Source organism: Oncorhynchus kisutch, linkage group LG3 (assembly GCF_002021735.2).
Source record: "Oncorhynchus kisutch isolate 150728-3 linkage group LG3, Okis_V2, whole genome shotgun sequence".
Classification (NCBI taxonomy): domain Eukaryota; kingdom Metazoa; phylum Chordata; class Actinopteri; order Salmoniformes; family Salmonidae; genus Oncorhynchus; species Oncorhynchus kisutch.
The window spans coordinates 72,767,943-72,795,439 of NC_034176.2; the positions used below are offsets into that span (position 1 = coordinate 72,767,943).

The 27,497-nt window shown below is 42.1% G+C and overlaps 1 protein-coding gene across 1 annotated transcript; it reads left to right on the forward strand.

The window, feature by feature from the left end:
* LOC109874919 (enhancer of mRNA-decapping protein 3-like) lies at window positions 1-27,158 on the forward strand. Its single transcript, XM_020466987.2, has 7 exons — window positions 1-112; window positions 2,368-2,542; window positions 4,404-4,597; window positions 10,656-11,018; window positions 17,834-17,987; window positions 22,239-22,456; window positions 23,686-27,158. The coding sequence occupies exons 2-7, from the start codon at window positions 2,379-2,381 to the stop codon at window positions 24,018-24,020; spliced, it is 1,428 nt and encodes a 475-aa protein (XP_020322576.2). The 5' UTR covers window positions 1-112; window positions 2,368-2,378; the 3' UTR covers window positions 24,021-27,158.
* The last annotated feature ends 339 nt before the right edge of the window (window positions 27,159-27,497 follow it).

Here is a 27,497-nt window from a genome sequence, read left to right on the forward strand (position 1 = left end):
AGCGAAGGAAGTGACGTTGTGACCAGGAAACAACACAGATTCTTCGAGTTCAGAAAGTGTTGTTAGCAAACTAGCAAATTCATCACAAAAAACTATCATACACAAAAACAAGGTATATCATTTTCAATTTTACCTGACAGCGTTTAATGAATAACAAAAGAGTGGAGAGGATGGATATATTAATAACCGACGTTAGCCATGATCTCTGATTTAGCTACGCTAACGTTATCTAGTTAACGTTAGCGTTCACAACAATTTGGCAGTAGCTAGCTATTTAGTTAGCTAGGTAGCGTTAGCTAGCCATCTTTTCGAATGGAACAGCTAGCTAGTTGCGTTATTTGGTTACCGAGCTAGATACCGATTTAACAAAGTGATAGCTAACTAGGGTATTTGACAGCTACACTGCCAGCTTGTTTCCTAGCTAGCTAGCTAACGACGTAATTGCCAGAGTAGGTAAGTGATGAGTGAGTAGCCAGTTTACGTTAGGTAGCTTGTTGTCATTTACAAAGGGCTGTGGTTACCCCCGCTGTTAGCCAATTGTATAGCCAAAGGAACTCATATTTTAGACCTGTAACTAAGTCCTTAGACTTTTTTACACCATTCGTTGGATTATTAAAAAAAATGCTTAGCCCAATTTACCTGAGAAGTATTATTCAAAAGTAGTAACATCTAAAAAATTGAGACCACCATATTCATATGGGGCGGCAGGGTAGCCTAGTGGTTAGAGTGTTGGGACAAGTAACCGAAAGGATGTTAGTTCAAATCCCCGAGCTGACAAGGTACAAATCTGTTGTTCTGGCCCTGAACAGGCAGTTAACCCACTGTTCCTAGGCCGTCATTGAAAATAAGAATTTGTTCTTAACTGACTTGCCTAGTTAAATAAAGGTTAAAAAAGGTTAATATAATGTGTACGATTTTTCCAGATGAAGTTGAAAAGCACCTGGTCAACCGCTTTACCTATTTTGTTGTCAAGATGTAGGGACTGGGCTGCATAAGTAAGTCTGGCGATACCTTCAGCTTTAGAAAGCAATACTCAATATTTCAAGGATAAATCCCTCTGCAACGAATGGTTCAACTTCTTCTTTTTCAATAATAGGTATAAAATTTCATGAGCATATTTCCTGTTGATCCTTAGATATGGTAATCCCAAGGTATGTTACTTTTTCCTTGACTGGAATATTGCATATAGAGGGTATCACACAGTCTTTAACAGCAAACAATTGCCACTTATTAAGGTTTAGGCAAAGACCAGATGCTTTGGAAAATATATTTATCACATCGACTGCTCTACTAATCTGGTCAGCATCTTTCAAAAAGAGGGTTGTGTCATCTGCAAGTTGACTTATGATAATATCTCTGTCAGCAATAGATCCCTTTTATAGGAGAAGTGCCATGCTTTAATTTAATTGAACTGATCCCATTCATATAAAGAGTTTTAATAGTACATCAAAATAATTCCCCAAAACAAAATTTCTCAAGGGAGAGAAATAGAAACTCATGTTCCACTATATCAAAGGCTTTATAAAAGTCTAAGACGACAATAAAACGATCTTCGAAGATGAAATCAGAATAGTCAATAAGGTGTAACACCAGTCGGATATTATTAAATATGTCTTCCTCAAGCCAGATTGGGTCTCTTCTATAATTGAGTCCAATACTTCCTTCATTCTTTTTGCAAAAATAGAGGCTAATATTTTGTAGTCATTATTGAGCAGACAGATTGGACGCCAATAATTGAGTAGAAGCAAGTCTTTCTTGGGCTTAGGTATTAATGTAATCGGACCTGGAGTCAAACTGGGAGAGATAATTATTTGTAATGCTTTCAGAAAAGACCTCCCAACAGATATGGGGCCAACTGTTGAGAAAAAGTTTTGTAAAACTCAGCAGATATATCATCAATCCCAGGAGACTTTTTATTTTGAATGTGTTCAATAGAATAAATGATCTCTTTAACTATAATAGGGTCATCACACTGTTACCTCTCAGCCTCCCCAATTGATTTCACATCCCCCAGAGAGTTAAAGAAAAAAGTTGAAGAAACCTCAATACTTAGAACTATATAAATTCCTGTAGAAGTTGCAATTAAAGTTAGAGATAAATTTGGGATCATCTGTGATGAGACCATTAATATTTAATTGTTGAATTGTATTATTTTTAGAGATTGGTATTTTTCTAACCTGAAAAAATAAGATTAATTTTGTTCACTTCTTCCTAGATCTGACAAAGGCTCCCTCTGCTTTCAATTTATACATATCATCCAACTTGTTTTGTAGCTCAAACAGAACAGTTTTACACCATTAATGTCCCATTGATCAGAAAGCTATGACGTATTTGTGAAGTTGTTCTCTGTCTTCCATATATGCCTAGATCCAGAGAGAATGGCTGCAGACTGGTTAGGTAGTCTGGTGTCAATAAACTGTGGACCAACCCTGGGCATGTACCAGGGAGAAGTGTCATCTGTGGACCAGACTAGTCAGACCATCTCTCTCAGACAACCTTTCCACAATGGGGTCAGGTGCCCTGTCCCTGAGGTCACCTTCAGGTAAGGATTTCACATGGTGAAGAACAGAAAGATTAGCCTGCGTCACAGATTTCAGGAAATAATTTGCGGTGACAATGACATAGGAGTTGGCATTTGGTAAGACGGCACAAACAGATCTGAGACTCGGGCTACATACAGTGGGGCAAAAAAATATTTTGTCAGCCACCAATTGTGCAAGTTCTCCCACTTAAAAAGATGAGAGAGGCCTGTAATTTTCATCGTAGGTACACTTCAACTATGACAGACAAAATGAGAGAAAAAAATCCAGAAAATCACATTGTAGGATTTTTTATGAATTTATTTGCAAATTATGGTGGAAAATAAGTATTTGGTCACCTACAAACAAGCAAGATTTCTGGCTCTCACAGACCTGTAACTTCTTCTTTAAGAGGCTCCTCTGTCCTCCACTCGTTACCTGTATTAATGGCACCTGTTTGAAGTTGTTATCAGTACAAAAGACACCTGTCCACAACCTCAAACAGTCACACTCCAAACTCCACTATGGCCAAGACCAAAGAGCTGTCAAAGGACACCAGAAACAAAATTGTAGTACTGCACCAGGTTGGGAAGACTGAATCTGCAATAGTTAAGCAGCTTGGTTTGAAGAAATCAAGTATGGGAGCAATTATTAGGAAATGGAAGACATACAAGACCACTGATAATCTCCCTCGATCTGGGGCTCCACACAAGATCTCACCCCGTGGGGTCAAAATGATCACAAAAACGGTGAGCAAGAATCCCAGAACCACACGGGGAGACCTAGTGAATGACCTGCAGAGAGCTGGGACCAAAGTAACAAAGCCTACCATTAGTAACACACTACCCCGCCAGGGACTCAAATCCTGCAGTGCCAGACGTGTTCCCCTGCTTAAGCCAGTACATGTCCAGGCCCGTCTGAAGTTTGCTAGAGAGCCTTTGGATGATCCAGAAGAAGATTGGGAAAATGTTATATGGTCAGATGAAACCAAAATATATATTTTTTGTAAAAACTCAACTCGTCGTGTTTGGAGGACAAAGAATGCTGAGTTGCATCCAAAGAACACCATACCTACTGTGAAGCATGGGGGTGGAAACATCATGCTTTGGGGCTGTTTTTCTGCAAAGGGACCAGGACGACTGATCCGTGTAAAGGAAAGAATGAATGGGGCCATGTATCGTGAGATTTTGAGTGAAAACCTCCTTCCATCAGCAAGGGCATTGAAGATGAAACGTGGCTGGGTCTTTCAGCATGACAATGATCCCAAACACACCGCCCGGGCAACGAAGGAGTGGCTTCGTAAGACGCATTTCAAGGTCCTGGAGTGGCCTAGCCAGTCTCCAGATCTCAACCCCATAGAAAATCTTTGGAGGGAGTTGAAAGTCCGTGTTCCGTAGCAACAGCCCCAAAACATCACTGCTCTAGAGGAGAGCTGCATGGAGGAATGGGCCAAAATACCAGCAACAGTGTGTGAAAACCTTGTGAAGACTTACAGAAAACATTTGACCTCTGTCATTGCCAACAAAGGGTATATAACAAAGTATTGAGATAAACTTTTGTTATTGACCAAATACTTATTTTCCACCATAATTTGCAAACAAATTCATAAAAAATCCTACAATGTGATTTTCTGGATTTTTTTTCTCATTTTGCCTGTCATAGTTGAAGTGTACCTATGATGAAAATTACAGGCCTCTCTCATCTTTTTAAGTGGGAGAACTTGCACAATTGGTGGCTGACTAAATACTTTTTTGCCCCGCTGAACATACTAGTTACATTCTGTGCATTGCTCTAGTTATTTCACAATACATAGGGGCCTACTTATTTGTTTTAAGCAATCTACTGTTAACATGTCTAACATGTCAATGTTTACATTCTGTGCAGTGCTATGGACATCAAAGAGCTCAAGTTCCTGGATATCCAAACTCAAAGTGGTGTCAGCAGAGCAAGTGCTGGACAGGGGGTCTTGTCTGATCCAGGTGTCAAATCTTCAGGGCAGAGTGGTCAGAATAGCAGAGGTGGTTACCTTGCCAACAACACCCATTCCACCACCGCTCCTATTACCATTTTACGCAAAGGTGAGATGAGAGGACTAGTTTGGGAGTTAAATTTTTTAAAACTGGTTGCAAGGCCCCGATGCAACGTCCCTTCAGGTAACAACAACTGGGTTGGGCGACTTTTTATACAGTGGTAGTGGAACACCATCTTCTATCAGCAGTTCTCCAGAAGCCACAAAGAGTGCTGTCTGACTGAGTGCATTTGAATAGGCCATGGGTTTCTTCAGTGTGTTCTACAATGGCCACAGCCTGCCTTCTTATGTACAGTGCAATCGGAAATTATTCAGACCCCTTTTTACACATTTTGTTACGTTACAGCCTTATTATAAAATTGATTAAATTCAATCTACACACAATACCCCATAATGCCAAAGCAAAAACAGGTTTTTAGAAATTTTTGCAAATGTATTACAAAAAAAAAAACGTATACCTTTTTAAACTATTCAGACCCTTTGCTAAGAGAGTCGAAAATGAGCTCCGGTGCATCCTGTTTCCATTGATCTTCCCCCCTTCTAAACTGAGCAATCGGTGGAGAAGGGCTTTGGTCAGGGAGGTGACCAAGAGCCCGATGGTCACTCTGATAGAGTTCCTCTGTGGAGATGGTAGAACCTTCCAGAAGAACAACCATCTCTGCAGCACTCCACCAATCAGGCCTTTATGGTAGAGTGGCCAGACGGAAGCCACTCTTCAGTAAAAGGCACATGACAGCCCACTTGGAGTTTGCCAAAAGGCACCTGAAGGACTCAGACCATGAGAAACATAACTCTCTGGCCTGAAGAAACCAAGAGTGAACTCTTTGGCCTGAATGTCAATCGTCACTTCTAGAGGAAACCTGGCACCATCCCTACGGTGAAGCATGTTTTTCCGCGTCAGTAACTGGGAGACTAGTCAGGATCGAGGAAAAGATGAACAGAGCAAAGTACAGACAAATCCTTGAAGAAAACCTGCTCCAGAGCACTCAGACTGGGGTAAAGGTTCACCTTCCAACGACCCTAAGCACACAGCCAAGACAACGCAGGAGTGTCTTCTGGACAAGTCTCTGAATGTTCTTGAGTGGCTCAGCCAGAGCCTGGACTTGAACCTGATCAAACATCTCTGGAGAGACCTGAAAATAGCTGTGCAGCAACGCTCCCCATCCAACCTGACCGAGCTTTAGAGGATCTGCAGAGATTGACGCTTGTAGCGTCATCCCCAAGAAGACATGAGGCTGTAATCGGTAATCGGTGTAATCGGTGAGTAAAGGGTCTGAATACTTATGTAAATGGTATATTTCAGTTTTTTTTTTATAATAAATGTGCAAAAAATAGTTTTTGCTTTGTTATTATGGGGTATTGTGTGTAGATTGTTGAAAAAAAATAATGTAATACATTTTAGAATCAGGCTGTAACATATAGGGCTGTTGCGGTGACCGTATTACCGTCACACCGACATTCACGAGTCATGGTAATTAGGCTTCTCCAAGCTCTAATGCTGCTGAATGGTCATTAGTAGCCTACCAAACTTGCTAACAACCTGGTACTCTGCACTTTATTGTCCCTCTAATCACTCTGGCATCAATGCAAATGTATTCGAAAATCTAATCAAACACTTCATTAGAGGCCTTGAGCTCATGTTGCGCAACGTTTTGAAAGGCTGCAATGCAATGCAATTGCGTGAGAAAACAGAGTGATAGCCTCTACTTTAAAGAGGAGGATCCCATCAGCTTTCTGTATGCTAGGGTTATAGACTCGCTTACCATATTTATTTCTCACACAGAATAGAATAGGTTGACATTTGTACTATGGGGGATAGTAGATTGACATAGGCTCGTGCTTTTGCTGTTCGTTATGCCTACTCCTCTTGTTGGCTGACAAAAAGTGAATGTGGACAGTTCTTCCAAAATCTTCAATATGCACCACAGAATTGGATAAGGAAGCACGCAATTGCGCGAAAGGCATTGATTTTTTTTAGGGTGCATCACGGCCACAAAGGGGATGCTGCCATGAAATTTTGGGCATTATCAAGTGCTTGTCAAATTGTAAATGAGAGACTAACGAACTGTGTACAGCCTGCAAAAAAACAAAGCAGAGCTTATGCCTTTGAATCTACTTTTTGCAAATCATCATTCGTCGCGTCATGCAGTCTTACAATGTATTAAAAATCTAAACATATAGCCCAACGTTTGTAAAACAACTAAAGTTACATTGATATCTCTAAATTAAGCATAAAGGAGTACCTATTTCTTTGTTAAGTACTCAACACAGAATAACTGCACATGCGCACTCCCTCATTGTTTGGAGAAAATATTGATATTTTATTCAGCTTTGTTCAATTGTATTCTTCATACTATAAAATAATGCCACAGATTTCGAAGCAAATCTTGTTGCTAAACAAACTAGTGTAGCCCACAGCTATTTGGCATAGCCAGATCAAGGCCTAACAGAAGGACAACTCGGAGTGTGCTATTCTGTTCTTCTGAAATAGACTACATTTTCTTCATATCATGCTTCTTTAGACCTGTCTAAAATAAATAATAGATTTAATGTGACGGTGTAGGCTATATTACATGAATGTATTAAGACTTTTTGTAATATAGATGTTCCAAAGGTCTGCATTGGTGGCTTGTAGGCTGTGTGTGGAAGCCAGGAGATGCTAAATGTGTTTAATTAATGGTCAATTAGCATGAGACTGACCAGTTATTGGCTTGACAATCATTGGTTGATGAAATTTGGTGACCGCCACAGCCCTAGTAACATAACAAAATGTGGGAAAAGTTAAAGGGTCTGAGTACTTTCTGAATACGCTATTTATTGCATTAGAATCTTACACCATTTATTTAACCTTTTTATATAACCATCACACTCAATGACTACATACATTTTTATCTCTGCCTCTGTTGCTTATGAGTGCTAGATGTAGGCTAATACATTTGACCCGCACTATATTTAGCCCCTTCATGTGTTAACCCAATGAATTTGGTGCCAACCGTAACAGTTAGTCCCATTTAGAAAGTACACTCAACACATTGTCACATTGGGAACGAGGCTATTTCTCAATTATGACATGTTTACATAAGACAGTTTAAGCACAGCCATGAACGTATTTCCCGCTATCTGACTGTGATTATAGAGCAGAAAGTTCTTATTGTTGATCTTTTTCCTTATTCAGTGACAGGAGGAAATGTGAAACTACAAGTATCAGTGTCACATGTAAATCCACTCCCTAATCTCTAGGATCTGCACAGTTTGTCAGCAGTCATTGAAGCCGAGCCAACACATTGCTTCACCTGGCATTTTTTTCTCTTTTTGATCATAGTAACATTTATGCACTTGTCTTTTCTGAGAGATACCTAGGCTCTGTGGATAGGAAGGGAAAGGTTACACTATGTTTTACCTGACTGGCATATTCATACATTAAGGGCTTCTGTTTCTTTTGTTTGGTCTCTGCTCTGTTATTTCTGTTTATCAGACACAAATCCCTGCAGTGTTTTGGCATGTTTTAGTAAATTATTAACCTCGGATGTACTATGAGAATACTTTTAAAATAATTTCTGCCAGGTATAATAACCACAACCCATAAAGCAGTAACCCTTTTAAAATAACTACTGCGTAGTAGTCTGCTTAATCAGTCTAGTTTATTTCTGTCTGTCTGGTGAACCGGTGTCCTTTCCTCTAGTCTATGGTGTCACCAGGTTACTACTTACTGAGCGTGGAAGCAGCCAGGCACTGTTTGCAATGCTGTGACTTCCCCACATTCCCATAGCGTGCTAAAGGCTTGTACCAAAGTTCCTCTTTACAATACGTGTGTGACTAAGATCAATAAACATTCCCCCCTCGCTGTGTCTGCTCCTAAAGAGGTTATGCAAGGCCTGGCTTACGTGCCGTAGTGCCCTTCTGCCCCCCCCCACAGGAAGCCATGTTGTCCCAGTGGCAGTGCGCTTGGAAGGGGCCAGGCCATATCAATTGTGGAAGCACTGTTTACCTTTTGGATTTTTTATTTTAATCTCCAGATTCTTGGGCCAACAGCCAAGGGAGCTAATGCACAAATTGCATGAGACCAAAGTGCTGAGTGGCAGGGGTTGGGCTGACCCTTTCACACGCAATGCCATGCCCCTAACCAGCCACTTAGCAGGGGGCCATAGAGAGAAAGGGAGGTGGGGTTACGGACTACTTATACAAGATCATGGGCTGTGCAAATGATTTGTAATTATCTGACATTAATCTTGCTGGGAGATTTAGGATGGGAATGTAGGAATGAAATGAAGGATGCATAGTCCTATGCAAATCGAGTGGATTATCTTGGATCCAAACAGACCTTGTTAAGAGTATAATTGGGGGGGGGGGGGGGGGGGGGGGGAATAGCTTTTTACATGTATTTTTTTGCATATAAAAATGTTCCTATACATGCTATCAGCTTAGCCCTTTGTTTGTTCTGTGCCCCTGGTACATACATTAAGTGTACAGTAAAGCACTTCCTTCCTGTTCTTGATTGAGGTGGCAGGTCGCCTAGTGGTTAGAGCGTTGGACTAGTAACCGAAAGGTTGCAAGATCGAATCCCAGGGCTGACAAGGTAAAAATCTGTCGTTCTGCCCCTGAACAAGGCAGCACTGTTCCTAGGCCGTCATTGAAAATAAGAATTTGTTCTTAACCGACTAGCCTAGTTGAATAAAGGTAAAATAAAACAAATTGGACTGTGTCACACACACACAGAGGGAGTTGTTGCGGCTGACTGACATTATTTTCCTTCTGTCAGTCTTACCTTGCATATGAACACATTTCCCTCCACACAACACAGCAACATGTTGACAAGCCTCACACGCTGTCACAGCACGCTGTCGCTCACTCCAGTTTAGCTCCTGTGTGTTTATCTCACTCACTGGTGTCATAGTGATTCATTTTTCTATAAGAAACATTTGCTTGTAATGTGTGTAACTTAAATACGGGTCATGTTTAATCAGTCTTTGAAATGTAGTTCACCGTGAAATTTCAGTCAATGATTTTTCACATGGCTCAAGTTCATGTTTTGTTCAAATATCTCAGCCTTTATTGAACCTAAGATTCTTACACCTCTCCACATTTGCACATCAATTCTATCAGACACTAGTACTAACTTGGTGTTCATTATTCTCGGCTTGACTTGGAGCATTGCCCAGTGCATTCAGGCATCTGATTCACTGAGATTTACAATAGACCTGTAGGTAATTACACTCTGTGTGGTCTTATTGTAAAATGTTTGCCTATGTTGAAAAGCCAATGCACACATATGAACAGATGTTTTTTTTAAGCAGTCCCTCACTCCCCTCCATTGTCAAAAATACATTGATATAGTAGCAGGTCTCAGATCAGTCGGTGTGATCGGGTGACAATGCCATTGTGACAACAGTAGTGTGTACGTGACTTGACTGAGAGTCTTGGTGTGTATCTTGCGTGAGAGCCTAAAGTACCTAGCTGTCAGTGTGACACTTGCGTGCGGCTGTGCCTCTCTCTCTCTCTCTCTCTCTCTCTAGGTTAGCGTGAGACCTCATCACAGTTAGGGTTGAACACCCGGTTTTTCCAGTTATTTTTCTTCCAGTTGGTTCTTTTTGATTTGTTAGTGCGCCAGGCATGTATCTAAACATTGTGTGTTGGTAGAAAACTACTAGCCTGTATTATTAATGTGCTATTGATGTTGCTTGTTATATAACTGTAGCTCCTGATACAGCCATAGGATAAGATCAGTATTGAGGACACATTAGAAAGCAGACTGGAGTCCTGACAGAGATTAATGGACTCCAGTCTGAAATATTACTCTCTTAACTGGGATTTTGGGCTTGTGCACCATAATTGCTAGTCAGGCTATAGGGGCGGAAGGTAGCCTGGTGGTTAGAGCATTGGGCCAGTAACCGAAAGGTTGCTACATCGAATCCCTGAGCTGACAAGGTAAACATCTGTCGTTCTGCCCCTGAACAAGGCAGTTAACCCACTGTTCCTAGGCCGTCATTGTAAATAAGAATTTGTTCTTAACTGACTTGCCTAGTTAAATAAAGGTTAGATAAAAATATATACTGTAAAAAGAAATCGTAATAAATCGTCCTTCTAATGTCTTGATTTATGTTCTTCAGGTCCTCCATCATCATCTAGTAACCGATGGCCAAACCAGGCCACGCCGAAGAAGAATGGAGTGAAGAACGGAGGAGGTGGAGGGCAGATGAGGCTCAGGGACGACGAGTGTTTTGGTGCTGACATGGACGAGGGTCTGGACACAGACTTTGACTTTGAGGCAAACCTGGCACTGTTCGACAAGGCAGCCGTGTTCTCGCAGATTGACGGCACAGATTGCAATGGGGCACGTTCCCGTGGTACGCCCGGTGGTGAACGTGGTACACCCACACGTTACCGTCACGACGAGAACATCCTGGAGGTCAAACCAGTCGTCTACCGGCAGATCACGGTCCCACAACACGGGGGCAAAGAGTACTGCACTGGTAAGAGAGAGAGAGAGAGAGCGAGAGAGAGAGAGAGACAGCGAACACAACACGCTCCATTCAGAGAGAGAGAGAGAGAGGGAGCCCTCCATTCACATATATATCACACATCCACATCTAGAAACCTGCTGCCCTGAGGGTTAGACAGATAGAACACTCTCCATTCACATCTGTCATCACACATTCACTTCCAGAGGCCTGTCTGCCAGTGCCCTTAGGCCCTGAGTGTCTCTCATCCCAGCCGTGGGATCTATTGAGGCTACAGTAGACCCATGGGTTTGGCTAAGCGAGCCAGACTAGTGGAGAGACAGGACATTGTGTACAGCTCTAAAATAGACCTTAAACCAACAAGCAAGAAAAATAAATACCCAGTAATCGGACGCAACAGTGTCGGTATTCTCAGTGAAGACCATCGGGCTGGAGATGTGATGGGGGAGAGATATAGGTTCCGGTCACAGCCCAGCCCGTGTGCAGCGTGTGGTGGAGAGGCCTCTCAGTAATCACTGCTGGCTTCTCCCTACGGAGTGACACACCCACCGTACACACACACACACACACACACACACACACACACACACACACACACACACACACACACACACACACACACACACACACACACACACACACACACAGCTCTAATGAGCTATTCTTCTCTGTCCATACAGTCTCTTGTTTGTTTTTCTCTCCTTTAAGATGGGAAAACCTCTGTAGATTGGTGACCCATTCAACCAGAGAATGGGGATTTACCATAAAAAATATATATTTTTTGACTCTGTATCTGGTGAAAATGAGAAGAATTGATGACCGACACAACAAGTTCTAGCCTCAGGATGTTTTCTGTTGCATGCATGTCTTGCGGACCGGTGATAATGATTGTAGTGTTTACTTTGGAAACTAGTTGAATTCCCCCTTCATGTCAGTATTGACTTTAGACAGAAATAGTATAAGTTCTCAGAGTGACAGTGCTGGTCTAATGTAGGCCTACCTCTTGTGCTTCTGTGAAGCAAGAGAAACTCTTTGCTGGGTGTGGGTTTGACTGTCTCCTATTGGCCAGAGAGGGCCACCTCCCACTTCCGCAATGTGCTGTGCTGGCTCGGCTCCAACTTTGGTTACTCTTTTGATTGAGGCAGCAGGTGACTTTTGAGCTTTGAGCTCACTGCCCCACCATGCAGTCCCACTCTTTATAAGTGTGTTATATAATTGGTTTCATACAGGAGATAAGTGAATGGCACACTATGCTAGGCCCCTGGCCTGGATTCCAAGGTGTGACAAGAAGAGCAACACCTATCACTCTGGCTCCGCTGGACCAATCACTACGCTGTAGGGATAGGGGATCAGTACCAGTCAAATCTGGTTTCTGGTGTTGGCATGAAGTCATATAGGTCTTAGTGGAACACAAGCACACTCACACACATGCTCGCTCTCTCATTAGGGAAAAAGGATAGCGATGCCAATTCCATCGCTATTAGTCATATCAAATCAAATGTATTTATATAGCCCTTTGTACATCAGCTGATATCTGCTGTACAGAAACCCAGCCTAAAACCCCAAACAGCAAGCAATGCAGGTGTAGAAGCACGGTGGCTAGGAGAAACTCCTTAGAAAGGCCAAAACCTAGGAAGAAACCTAGAGAGGAACTAGGCTATGTGGGGTGGCCAGTCCTCTTCTGGCTGTGCCGGGTGGAGATTATAACAGAACATGGCCAAGATGTTCAAATGTTCATAAATGACCAGCATGGTCAAATAATAATAATCACAGGCAGAACAGTTGAAACTGGAGCAGCAGCACAGCCAGGTGGACTGAGTCATCATGTCAGGTAGTCCTGAGGCATGGTCCTAGGGCTCAGGTCCTCCGAGAAAGAGAAATAAAGAGAGAAAGAGAGAATCATAGAATGCATTCTGTGCACCCATGGAGATAGGAGTGTTGTGCTTCTGTTGCCAGCTGACTAAATACTCCCAGACAAAGACACTACACTGATACACCTCACTGGATAACTTAAATCACTACATGAAATGACTTACTACATGAATGTGAGCCCTAGTCTCAAATAGCCTGCTACACTACAGTACATACTGTACCGACATACAGGTATGTGAAATGTGCAACAGTTCTTAGAAAGGGTTATGTAAGTAGCCTAACATGGCCGCCAGCCAGAGTTATCATGGCGACAGCAGTGCGGGGACTATGATGACAATGCGGGCCAGGCGGCCATTAAAAGCCTTGTCCCTGGTGCTGAGAACTGGGAGCTGAATGTGGACGCTTTTCTCTTTTTACCGAACGGGCTAGGCAGGTCTGCTACCTCTGCCTGAATGCTGTCATGCTAAGCCCCATCCTCTGTACCTTGTAATTATCAGACCGCTCTGAGCTTTACATAAACAGCACCTCTCATAGTCACACACAGGTTACCACTCAAATGGCACCCTATTCCCTATATAGTGTACTACTTTTACTAAGGGCCCATAGGGAATAGGGTGCCATTTGGGATGCAACCACACTACATGTGGAACAAACCCTTACCCTACTCCAGGCTGCTCTCACCTGAATCCATTCATATCCACTGTAAACATTTAAATCAACAACAGAAAAGGGGCTAGGAAAACAAATGTTTGGCGTTGGGATAACATATTGTCTGTCTGCTGTCCTTTGCTAATTGCTATGTGTGTTAAACCACTCCTCATCTACACGTTGGCACCTTAAATGGGGAGGACGGGCACGTGGTAATGGCTGGAATGGAAAAAGTGGAAAGGTATCACATTCAGTTTGCTCCGTTCCAGCCATTATTATGAGCCTTCCTCCCCTCAGCAGCCTCCACTGCTAGACATGTACTCAAATCTCTTCACTGTAAACATACTAAAGCCACAGAACAAATCAAATCACTGCCCTGTTAACTACCTTTGATGGAGAGAGTGACAGGAGAGGGCGTGAGAGCTGAGGACAAGTGTTATTCACAGCTATTGATTCCCTTGGTCTGGTGGCATGAGAACATTTTTGTGCTCCCTTTTTCTCACCAAATTCAATCTTGTCTCATCGCTGCAACTCCCCAACGGGCTAGGGAGAGGCGAAGGTCGAGTCGTGCGTCCTCCGAAACATGACACGCCAAACCGCGCAGCCAGGGATGCAGTGCCGTAGACCGCTGCACCACTTGGGAGGTCCTCAAATGGAACTTTCTAATCAATTGACCTGCATTAATGATAGTTATGAGGGCTGAGGTTATGGAGTGTCTGGAGTGTTAGAGGCTCGCAGCCCCTTGGTACTGCAGCAGTAACAGGCCTGTAGTCTGGAGGAGCCTTGTGAAACTGTGCAACCTCACTCCTTGTTCTCTCTCTCTCTCTCTCTCTCTCTCTCCCCTCCCTCTCTCAGCGCCAGCCCTAATCACCCATGACCCGCTTCCTGCATGTGTGTATTGATTTCAGTTTCAACGTTCTCGTTGTCATGCTTGAAGGATTGCTTCCAGCTCAGTTTATTTTACTGCCGCTGCGTGCTCCTGGCTACCCAGTTGAGCAGGTTGAGCATTGCGTGTAGTGGAGTGGGTGTGTGTGAGTGTGAGAGTACACAGGATCGGGGTGGGGGGCTGTAGCAGGGGAATTCCTTACAAACACACATAGCTGGCGGGATGGTCAAAAAGCAATTAGAGCATAGTGCAACTCCCACCTCTCCCTTTCCCTCTCCTCAGTGGCAGGTTGCATGACAAGGAGCAGTTAACTTTGCTGTGTGCTTATCGCTCACGTGATTGTCCGAGGAACGGTGCAGCAGAGTAGACTGGGTTTCTCCCACCCAACTGTAACATATTACCTGTCCTTGTACTGGAACAGTGGGAGTGATGTGGAGATATGGAGAGGGAAGAGATAAGGTTCATTTCACCCAGGCACGACATCCGTCTATCTGCTGTTTGCAGGTGTGTGTTTGCATGTCACACTGCATGTGTTCTGCCTTGAGTGATATGCCTGTGTGTTTCTGATAGCTGCATACGTGCCTGCATGCACATAATACATGAGGAGGGAGGCCACGCTGAGCACTCAAATGCCAGGCCAGCGCTTTGGAACAGGCCGTTAAGGTCTTACCTGCTTCACTATCAAAGGGATATTGAGCCGTGCAGCCCCTCCAGCTAGTGTTCCTCTCTAGACTAATGTGCCATGGGCTATAGGTAGAGATTAGCACAGGGCTCTTTTAAAGGGTTCTGTGAGCAGCTACCAGAATAATAACATGGTTATGGCAGTATCTAGGAACCATGTTCCCTGGGCTGGTCTTTCCTAGATATCCTCTACTGTGTTGACACACAGACCTGAGCAGTAGAGAGATAGATATACAGTTGAAGTCGGAAGTTTACATACACTTACATTGGAGTCATTAAAACTTGTTTTTCAACCACTCCACAAATTTATTGTGAACAAACTGTAGTTTTGGCAAGACGGTTAGGACATCTACTTTGCATGACAAGTAATTTTTCCAACAATTGTTTACAGACAGATTATTTCATTTATAATTCACTGTATCACAATTCCAGTGGGTCAGAAGTTTGCATACACTAAGTTGATTGTGCTTTTAAACAGCTTGGAAAATTCCAGAAAATTATGTCATAACTTTAGAAGCTTCTGATAGGCTAATTGACATCATTTGAGTCAGTTGGAGGTGTACCTGTGGATGTATTTCAAGGCATACCTTCAAACTCAGTGCCTCTTTGCTTGACATCATGGGAAAATCAAATGAAATCAGCCAAGACCACAGAAATAAATTCATCCTTTGATACCTTTAGGCAATTTCCAAATGCCTGAAGGTACCACGTTCATCTGTACAAACAATAATACGCAAGTATAAACACCATGGGACCACGCAGCCATCATACCGCTCAGGAAGGAGACGCATTCTGTCTCCTAGAGATGAACGTACTTTGGTGGGAAAGTCCAAATCAATCCCAGAACAGCAAAGTAAAACGAGTCCTATATCGACATAACCTGAAAGGTCGCTCAGCAAGGAAGAAACCACTGCTCCAAAACCACCATAAAAAAGCCAGACTATGGTTTACAACTGCAGATGGGGACAGATATAGTACTTTTTGGAGAAATGTCCTCTGGTCTGATGAAACAAAAATAGAACTGTTTGGCCATAATGACCATCTTTATGTTTGGAGGAAAAAGGAGGAGGCTTACAAGCTGAAGAACACCATCCCAACCGTGAAGCACAGGGGTGGGAGCATCATGTTCTGGGGGTGCTTTGCTGAAAGAGGGACTGGTGCACATCACAAAATAGATGGTATCAGGACAATAAAGTCAAGGTATTGGAGTGGCCATCACAAAGCCCTGACCTCAATCCTATAGAACATTTGTGGGCAGAACTGAAAAAGCATGTGTGAGCAAGGAGGCCTACAAACCTGACTCAGTTACACCAGCTCTGTCAGGAGAAATGGGCCAAAATTCACCCAACTTGTTGTGGGAAGCTTGTGGAAGGCTACCTGAAACGTTTGACCCAAGTTAAACAATTTAAAGGCAATGCTACCAAATACTAATTAAGTGTATGTAAAATTCTGACCCACTGGGAATGTGATGAAAGAAGTAAAAGCTGAAATTAATCATTCTCTCTACTATTATTCTGACATTTCACATTCTTAAAATAAAGTGGTGATCCTAAATGACATAAAACGGGGTGTTTTACTAGGATTAAATGTCAGGAATTGTGAGAAACTGAGTTTAAATGTATTTGGCTAAGGTGTATGTAAACCTCCGACTTCAACTGTACATACATGCACACACACAGTGCATTTGGAAAGTATTCAAACCCCTTGATTTTTTCCCACATTTTGTTACGTTACAGCCTTATTCTAAAACTGATTAAATATTTTTCCCCCCTTATCACTCTACACACAATATCCCACAATGACAAAGCAAAAACAGGTTTTTAGAAATATTTTCTAATTCATAGTGTTTATCTCCACTATTATTCTACAATGTAGAAAATAGTAAAAATAAAGAGAAACTTTAAATGAGTGTGTGTGTGTGTGGTCCTGGAACTGAGTATTCACTCAAGAAGTCAAGCTGCAACACTCCCACACACATTAGCCATCTTCATTGGCACATGGGTGTACCAACCAGTACACCTTAACCACCTGTTATCAATTTTCCCCTTTGTCAAGGTACCCTTATGTTTTGGTGGAGTCCTATGTGAGGTGTGGCAGTAGTGTGTGTGGGCCCGGGGGGCTGCCGCCGGTGTCTTTCTCAGCCCAAAGCTCTAGTTATGGGGATGCTGAGGGAGCTCAGCAGGGATGAGCTGGAGCGTGTGAACCCAGCCCCTCCAGAAGACCGCAGGGGATATCTAGGAGAGGCAGTTCAGTTCGCATCCTCATGTTTGGCAGCCCTTTACAAAATATGACACTCTCTTTGTTGTTGCGGCAGACAACAGTGACAAATGAAAGGGGAAGAAGGGAATCTTCCTTCCGTGATTGGAAAGAGATCAGGTCAAGGGAAGAAGCTTTCCCAAGGGAACTGGCTCCTCGCGTGAGGGGATGTTCTGCTTATTCATGAACTCCTACTCCTTGAGGAGTTCCTGTGTGTGTGTGTGTTTGTCCTCATCGTGAAAGTTCATGCTGTTGGTGAATTAGGCCTTGTAGTTCCTTTTGATAATGTCTAGTCACACTGATTATGAGGATTCTATACAGTTCTATTTTTAGTACCATTTCCATGTATTTTTGGGGGAAATCTGGAACTTTTTAAAATTCCAATCTCTACTCTTCTCATAGCTACATATATTATTATCTGGCACAATAACAACTAATACATTTTTATTTTCCCCTGTTGTCTCTCTCGCTCCTCTGACTGTAGACTCTGGCCTGGTTGTCCCCAGTGTGTCCTACGAGCTTCACAAGTGTCTTCTGGCCTCAGCGGAGCGGCATGGCCTGTCTTTGGAGCGGAGGCTGGAGATGACTGGTGTGTGTGCCAGCCAGATGGCCCTCACTCTACTGGGGGGCCCCAACCGGTGAGTGGCTGGGTGGGCTTCCTCTACTGGGGTAACATCACATGCAACAGGCTTCATTGATACCAGAGTTGTGTTCAATAGGCACGAAACTAAAGAAAACGGTTCGAAATGGGGAGGTACCGTACTACAATATCGGTAAGAAGTATTCGTTTTGTTTTCAGTTCCAAGATGTTTTGCTACGGTGTGCCCTAATGAACACGACCCAAGGTTATACGAACATGCCTTTGTCCTTCTATTTTTGTCAATTTTTCATTGTTTCTTGTATTGTTGCCATGGTGATATACTGTAGTAAGGTGTTTTAAACAGACAATTAACCTCCCTGTAAGGCACTGATCAATGAAACTCTGGATTGCGGATGCTATGTATTGGCCGATGAGAGGTTTTGAAGCCACCGGTCGGACATATTGGCAGTCCTCAGAAGAAGCAGTCCTCCATAGGAATGAATGGAGCTTTTTCAAAAGCTTGAGTTAGTCGCTAGTGTTCATACAATGTGATGCAATCATAACAATATTGCACCTTTAGCCTGCCTGAAGGAGAAAAGGGAAAATGATAGAGCCGGGGCCAAGACTAGAGTAAACCTCGGATTTGCGTTCACTCAGTGGAGAGAACAATGAGAGTTGAAGGGATTCAAAACTGACACAGTTTACATTTTTTCTGCTGAAAATGTAAGACATTGTTAGGTAGATAATACATCTTTCTAGATATAAAGTGAAATGATGGTTTTGATATTTAGTTGTAAATATGTATGCAAGTGTTTATTTTGGTTTGCTTGTTTTGATTGTTGTCAAGCCACACATCCAATAGTTTGTATTAGCTTGTGCAGCTTATTTGCTGACTTTGACATTGCTGTTTTTATTTGATTTGAATATAACATTTAGCTTCACTAATAAGTCCTAACTAGCTATCTAATTTATGTGTATGACGTCACTTGACCTTGTGTTATATTTCTGTGGTCTGAAAGTCACGCTGTGATATTAGCTAGCGAGCTATTTCACACACTACTCTACTGGCAAGGAATAGCCATGATCATAAAGTTCATTTGAAATACACAAGATGAGACACAATGCAACGGTTTGTTTGATCTGAAGGGTCTAGTTTTAGAACCTGTCATGTCGTCGGCTGGATTTTCCAAGATTCACTGACGAAACGGTGTCAACTGCACGTCTCTTCTTCTTGATCGGAATGCCCCGTCTTTAGTCAGCTGTTGTACAACACAACAGTCTTAAACTAGCTAGTTTTGTCTCCTGTTGGCTGTTGTATCTGAACTGGACTTCATTGCTTGACGTCAAAGCTCTCAAAAATATCTTTGAACCTGAAATATAATTTCAGCCATGAAAGGAATAAATCGACATCAACACCTAGCAAGCCTGTTTCCAGCCCCACCATTGTTGAGTATTGGAGCAGAATCAGATCGGTAAGCATAGGCTTTAGCAAAATATTTTTGACCATGTCTGTTCCATCATTTTGTTTCCCCTAGCTAGCTAAGAACAGTATTAACAAAGTAACATATTTGAATGCTATGCATCTATCTAGCTAAGCTGTTTAGGAAAATGAACTGCACAGGATTTACTTTGATTATTGATGACATTCTAGCACCAACATTATCCTACTGCATAGAGATGTTACTATGTTATTCCCCGTTTGAGCTGTCTGGCTGAGATGTAAACAGACAGCCCAAAATATACACATGTATAAGACTGTAACATGACATTATATGAAATGACTGGAAACATTAAGTCCTCATTCTGTCTAATAGCCTACTTCTCCAATTAATGTATTTACTCTGAATATCTAAGATTGATAGTTATCAAAGGCAATTCTTTCATAGTTGTCAAATGGTAAAATCATATTCCAAATGGGGATTGATGGGCAATATTTTATTGGTTGTCTATCTAGGTCAGGGTTGGACAACTCCAGTCCTCAGGGGCTTGATTGGTGACACACTTTTGCCCCAACCCCAGCTGACTCAACTGACTCCAATAATCAACTAATCATGGTCCTTATTTTAGAATACAATTTGTTGAATCAGGTGTGATTATTATAGGCCTGTAGGAAAGTGTGAAACCAATCAGGCCCCCGAGGATAGGAGTTGCCATCTTACCTAATTTCTACCAATCACATGTGCAACTAGAGGCGCAAAACTCAAAATCACCATTTACTCCAGACACCAAGACACATACAAAGCTCTTCCTCACCTTCCATTTGTCAAATCTGATCATAACTCTATTCTCCTGATTTCTGCTGAACTCAAACATGAAGTACCAGTGCACAGAGGCCGCTTAGTACAAAAGTGCACAGATGAAGCGGATGCTAAGCTACAGGACTGTTTCGCCAGCACTGTGGACTGTAATAGGTTCCGGGACTCATCCGATGACATTGAGGAGTTTACCACATCAGTCACCGGCTTCATTAAGTGCATTGATGATGTCGTCCCCACAGTGACTGTACGTACATATCCCAGCTAGAAGCCAAGGATTACAGGCAACATCCGCACTGAGCTAAAGGCTAGAGCTGCCGCTTTCCAGGAGCGGTACACTAACCCTGAAGTTTATAAGAAATCCCTCTATGCCCTCTGGCGAATCATCAAACAGGCAAATTGTCAATACAGGATGAAGATCGAATCCTACTACACCGGCTCTGACGCCCTTGGATGTGGCAGGTCTTGCAAAAAATATTTTAAGCAGGAAGCAGGAGGATAGAGTTATGGTCTGATTTGCTGAAGGGAGGGCGGGGGAGGGCATTGTATGTGTTTTTGTGTGTGGAGTAAAGATGATCTAGAGTTTTGTAGCCTGTAGTTGCACGCTACAGTTCTGTACTGATGGTAATGAAAATCCATAGACAAAATACTCACCAAATATTATTCTATCATTCAGCTAAAGGAGACTCTACAATAACAAGTCTTGAAGGTAGTGTCCCGGGAAGTATGAAAACATATGGAGTACTCAGAAATGTTGTTGAAAGAGTTGGGCCTACAACCCAACATATATAAATAAGGGATGTTTGTGTAGGCAACAATAAACTTGCGTGAGAAACAATATTTGTGCATTCTTTATCTAGCAAATTGGCATCATTATTGTATTTTTGGAATGGTTTTAGAATTATTTACTTAACTTCTGTTTTCCTGGATATTCAAAAGTGTGGGGTCACTTAGAAATGTCCTTGTTTTTGAAAGAAAAGCACCTTTTTTTTTGTCCATTGAAATAACATCAAATTGTTCAGAAATACATTGTAGACATTGTTAATGTTGTAAATGACTATGATTTTTTATGGAATACTACATTGGCGTACAGAGGCCCATTATCAGCAACCATCACTCCTGTGTTAGCTAATCCAAGTTTATAATTTTAAAAGGCTAATTGATCATTAGAAAACCCTTTTGCAATTGTTAGCACAGCTGAAAACTGTTGTTCTGATTAAAGAAGCAATAAAACTAGCCGCCTTTAGACTAGTTGAGTACCCAAAGCAAAAATAGTACCCTCAAAACACCAGTCTCAACATCAACAGTGAAGAGGCGACTCGGGGATGCTGGCCTTCTAGGCAGAGTTGCAAAGACATTCCATTTTTTATTTTTATTTTTTTACTTCCAATGGTTGGGGAGCACCAAAATGGAAGCACGGTGGCTTCAAAACAGCACCCCCCTGTTTGTCATCTAGTGTATTTACAAATCATCTCCCTGTTCAGTCAAGAATGTCTGACAGGCTGTGAAGCTTCCATTTCCCCTCTGCTTTAGGCTTTTCTCTTTATGCGTGTGAAGGAGTCAATGCAAACTCCATATTTATGACGAATAGACAGTGGCTTTAGCAGTTAATCATGACAGAAAGCCAATACTTTGCATGGAAAGGTGTAGCAGCCTATTGAAAGCGTGAGGTGTTTATTGTCGACATAGGACACAATGCTCCACTGACCTTGATTACAATGATTGCAGATAAAGGCTTCCTCTCGTTTTTATGCTGTAGTTGAAGAGTTGTGTTTTTATAAGAAAGGGAAACCCTTGCACAACAACCAGTTTATTACCCATGCAGTCCTGAGGTGATGATAATGCTCCTTTGTTTGCAGTGTGTGGAAACTGCAGATCATGATGTTCAGATCAGTCATGATTGTATTCTGCACAATTAATTATCTCAATGAGGACAAAGTTTGTCTAATCCACCAGTAATCACATATCCCAGGCCTTGGCTTGTACTATTTGTATTGATAAGAAATCAAAATAAGACAACAAACAAATCACATATGTCTCTTGGATGTCCCCAGGCTGACACCTAAGAATAATCACCAGCGTCCCACGGTGGCCCTGCTGTGTGGCCCCCATGTCCAGGGGGCCCAGGGCGTCAGCTGTGGACGGCACCTGGCCAACCACGAGGTGGAGGTCATCCTCTTCATTCCCAACTTCGTCAAGATGCAGGAGTGCATCACCAACGAGCTCGCCCTCTACAGCAAGACCAGCGGCAAGCAGGTGGCCAGCATCAAAGGTACCGACTTATCCTGACTAACAGATTTGTTCTCTGTTCACAGATATTATCAGCTTTTGAAATCATTAGATGTGATGAGACTGTAGATGGAAAGGTAAATGGATTGTAGATAGTGAGGATGGTGAATCCACTTCCTGGTAATGTGTTCTTTTGTTGGCATGAGCTGTATAAAAAGACCATTGTTTTCTAATCTAGAGTAGACACTTCCCTCTGTATACTGAACAAAAATATAAATACAACATGCAACAATTTTTCAGTTTATATAAGTAAATCAGTTCATTGAAATAACTTCATAAGGCCCTAATCTATGGATTTCATATGACTGGTCCGGAGCATCCCAAACATGGGTGACCAGTCTGAGTATGCAGGCCATGGAAGAAGTGGGGCATTTTCAGCTTCCAGGAATTGTGTACAGATCCTTGGGACATGGGACTGTGCATTACCATGCTGAAACATGAGGTGATGGCGGCGGATGAATGGCACGACAATGGGACTCAGTATCTCGTCATGGTAACTCTGGACATTACAATTGCCATCGAAAAAATGCTGTTGTGTTTGTTGTCCGTAGCTTATGTCTGCCCATATCATAAGCCCACCGCCACCATGAGGCATTCTGTTTACAACGTTGACATCAGCAAACCACTTGTCCACATGCCAGATTCTCTAAAACATATTTTAGGCAGTTTATAGTAGAGATATTAACATTACATTCTCTGTTAACAGCTCTGGTGGACATTCCTGCAGTGAGCATGCCAATTGCACATTCCCTCAACTTGACATCTGTGGCATTGTGTTGTGTGACAACATTTTAGTGGCCTTTTATTGTCCCCAAGCACAAGGTGCAGCTGTGTAATGATCATGCTGTTTAATAAGCTTCTTGATATGCCACACCTGTCAGGTGGATGGATTTTCTTGGCAAAGGAGAAATGCAATCTAACGGGGATGTAAACAAATGTGTGCTCAAAATGTAAAAATAAGCTTTTTTTGCATATGGAACATTTCTGGGATCTTTTTTTTCAGCTCATGGGACCAACACTTTACATGTTGCATTTATATTTCCATTCAGTATAGTTAGACACACAAGGCACAATTAGCTAAACACTCAAATCTGTGCTGCTTGTCTGCTTTTAACAGCGGTACACTGAAACGATGTTGCCCTCTGCTGGAGGTCTAGCTACTCAGAAGCTTTCAGTTCAAACCCTGATCTCTGTCCCTCTCTCTCCTCCCAGACCTGCCGGTCAGCCCAGTGGACCTGGTCATCAACTGTCTGGACTGCCATGAGAATGGCTTAATGAGGGACAAGACCTGGTACCTGGCGGCTGCGGACTGGGCCAACCAGAACAGGGCTCCGGTGCTCAGCATTGACCCTCCAGTGAGTGGCAAGAAGCAGGCCGTGGAGGCCAAGTGGACCCTGTCTTTGGGCCTGCCCCTGCCTCTGGATGGTGGGGAGGCTAGGGTCTACCTGTGTGACATCGGGGTGCCGAAGCAGGTGTTCCAGGAAGTGGGCATCAACTACCATTCACCCTTCGGCTGCAAATTCGTTATTCCTTTACACTCTACATAGCAGGACCTGCCACAACCTACCAGCCCTGACTGTGCACAAGATTGTGTTGTCATTCTAGTGAAATACAGAAGGCCTTCTTAGAGGGTGATGTGTACAGTTACTGAAAAAAGGTTGTGGGGGGATTTCAGAATTGGCACTTAATTGTATTGCTGGTTGGTATATGTTTTTCCTTTGCTCCCGGTTGACCCCTGGGAGTGTATTGCGTGCCACGGGAGAAGGGTAAAGCTCCAAGAGGAGGGCTTCCTGTCCCGTTGGGCTTTGTGATAAGGGCTATGTGTGTGCATTGCCCTCTATCAGCCAGTCTTGAGTATGTTATGTTTACAGAGAGCTGACTAAGAGACTGACTCATAGTGGTATCTATGAACCCTGACCGTGTGACCAGCCCTGTGCCTGAGACATACTTCCTGTTTCCTACTGTAGATTGTGTGGACTGGAGACCACAGGACCTGGCTGACCCAGTGCCCCACAGCAGAGCTCAATTTCTCTCGCCTCTCTGGGAAAAGCCCTATGATCTGAATTGGAGATATTTATTTGAAATGTCCTTATTCTCACTAAATTAAATTGGTGTGTTTTTCTTAAATGCCACTTTTTGGTCAACATTGGTTGTAGCGAATTTCAATTGAAATGTGTATTTAGCTAGCACTGGTATCAACTCCGAACAAACACATTTGTTTGTCCTCTTTTCAAAGAAGAAAATGTTTAAGAATTTGTCTGTTTTTGATAAATAGGGAAGATGTTTTGGATTTGTTAGAATGCATATATTTTCTAAAGCTGCATCTGGGCTATATTTTTAACAACACTGCTATGAAAGATGTAAAGTGGTGCTCAACACTTTTGTTTCAGTGTATTTGTGTTACCATACAAACATAGTTTCTCCGTCTTTTACACTTCTCATATGAAATCATATCTGTTTGACACCTGTCAGATAAGGCCACATACAGTCTTATAATAGTTTACAAGGGTATGCATATGTATCTGTTAAGTAGCTATACACAGTAGAAAGGTACACAGGCTCTACCTTTGCTGCCGTGACTGTGTTCTTGCTTCAGGTTTTGTAAACATGTCATTTGCCAAGCAGTACCATTTAGTTTACACTTAGTATTACAGCATTTGCCAAGCAGTACCATTTAGTTTACACTTAGTATTACAGCATTTGTCAAGAAACAAAACATGTAAAGATAGTTTTCCTAGTAGTAGCCATTGTACCATTTAATTCACTTTCTGATAGGATTGGGTTTGTATTTCATTTGTATAGGCAATATGCCATTTAAATTCCGAACACAAGCCTTGGATGTGCAGCTAAACAGATGGGCCACGGTACATAAGACTCGGAGATTATTATTTTTTCAATCATTTTGAAAGTGGATCTTCAAATGCGCTTGAGCCAGACTCGGATTTGTGTGAGACGTTCTGTGGTTGTGTAAACAGATCTGTAATTACAGACCTGTTAGGTCACATACTGGCCAGGATGTCTGAATTATGTTTGCAAACGATTAGCGATTTTTGCAAACACTCTGTGCATTTTAGTATGGTCTTAGTATGGAGTGCAGACATTGTGTTTTAGGGAGCTTTTGTGAATGGGTTAGATTTAGGTTTGGCTCCAAGGGTATTGAGGCTGACTGCTTTCTTAAACTGTATTTCATTCTTTTTTTTATTATTCTAAATCCAATTATTGGTGTGTTTGCACATGTTTATTTTCATGGGTAGTCGATGAGGATTGATCTGAATTGATTGGGTTACAACTTTGCAAACATTCATATGACTTGGAAGTACTGTCTTGTCTGTGTATCTGCACTACATTTCCAAACCACTAAATCAGGCTATTGTTAATAGTGCATACAGTACATGTAATACAGTGAATCAATGGCATCTGTTGCCAATTGTGTTCTAGCTGGTAGGACTATGAGTTTATTTGTTTTTGTTTATCTCTGATAATGTTGCTCAATAATGCTGTGTTGCTCAACAATGTCACGCAATGAGCTTTCTCACGTATTACAAGTGTATGTAGCCTGTTTTTGTAAATGTATGCCATCTCACTGCAGGTGCCAACTACAGATACTGCAGGTATCTACATAACATGTTATGATGTGAGAATAGAACAACACAATGTATCTTTATAAAGCATCCAAAACACGTATTTTAGCTTAGTAGTTGGGCTCCTTGAGGCTGCTGCTGTTGTCAGCTTTGAGAGGAATGCCTGTTCCTGCATGTGATGCCAGAGACCTATGGATGCTGAGGTGAGAAGTCTTACAGGAGATTTTTTTGTCATCTAAAAGTGTTACTTTCAGAAATATTTCCCTGGGAAATGATCTTGTATTGTGACACTCCAGCCCAGACAGATTTATTTTTAAGTGATTTATGGTCATATTGTTACAAAACATTTGCCAGAAAACAGGCCATGTTTTCGCACAGCTAATTACAGTCATTTTCTTAAGGACTTACAGTAATAGTTTTTGGGAAGTGTCCTCGTGGTAGCTAGCAATGGGATAGTGGCTAATCTCACATGTCATGATGGAGGAACTAAACCACTTTTGTTTGATCATATCATTACAGATTTAATCAGGATTTTGTTTACTTAAGTTTATTTTTTGAGGAATTGGTGTGTAAACTGGAATAATAAACGTTATCCTTTATCATAAAGGAATTTCAGCAAGGCAGATGAAGCATGTGACACCACAAGTATTTGTAACGGTGTGCAGGTCTGGTCCAAGTTGACACTGTTCTGTATACTGAGATCAAGCTTGAGAATTAATGACTGATAAACATTAAATGTGACACTGCATAGAAAATACAATTTTTTTTAAAGGGCTTCATTTTTTCAGCACACTTCCATTTCAATTTCTGTTGACCTGTTGTTGTAATAAAGACCACTATATAAATTTTTGATATAGAAAATACTGGGGGGCAAAGTGTGCCACATGCACTACTTTTGTAGGAATCTTGAAAGCACACTTATATGTTATGCCTATCCCACAGACCACAGCTACAATTTTTTTTTTTGGGGGGGGGGGACGTTTGTTACAAGATTATGCGTGGGAGTGTATAGTAATTTGTTAAAGTTCTCCAAGTCACACTTTTTATGAAGCTGCAGCAAATGTATAGTGTTTTAGTTTATTAAATGGACATGTGGCTACTCTTCATGTTTGTGCCAGATTTGTGTTCACCTATTATTTGTATGTTGGGGTACTGAGGATGCATTTTCACAGGTTGTCCACCAGATGGTTCTAAGTAGCCACAACCTGAGGAAGCTACAATATAGCCTGTGCTGTGCTGGGATGATGTCAAAAGTTTGCCTCTGTTTCTCTTTTTACATTTTTAATTAAGCTTAGTGCTGGCAGCTTTGAGATGAATGCATGCAAAGGTGGTGAAAATCATCAGAATTGATACTGCCTTAGAGAACATTTAACAAGATCAGGCATTTCATTCAAATGGTTAAAAAAAAGAGTTAATGATGTATCAGTAGTGAAGGACCATACC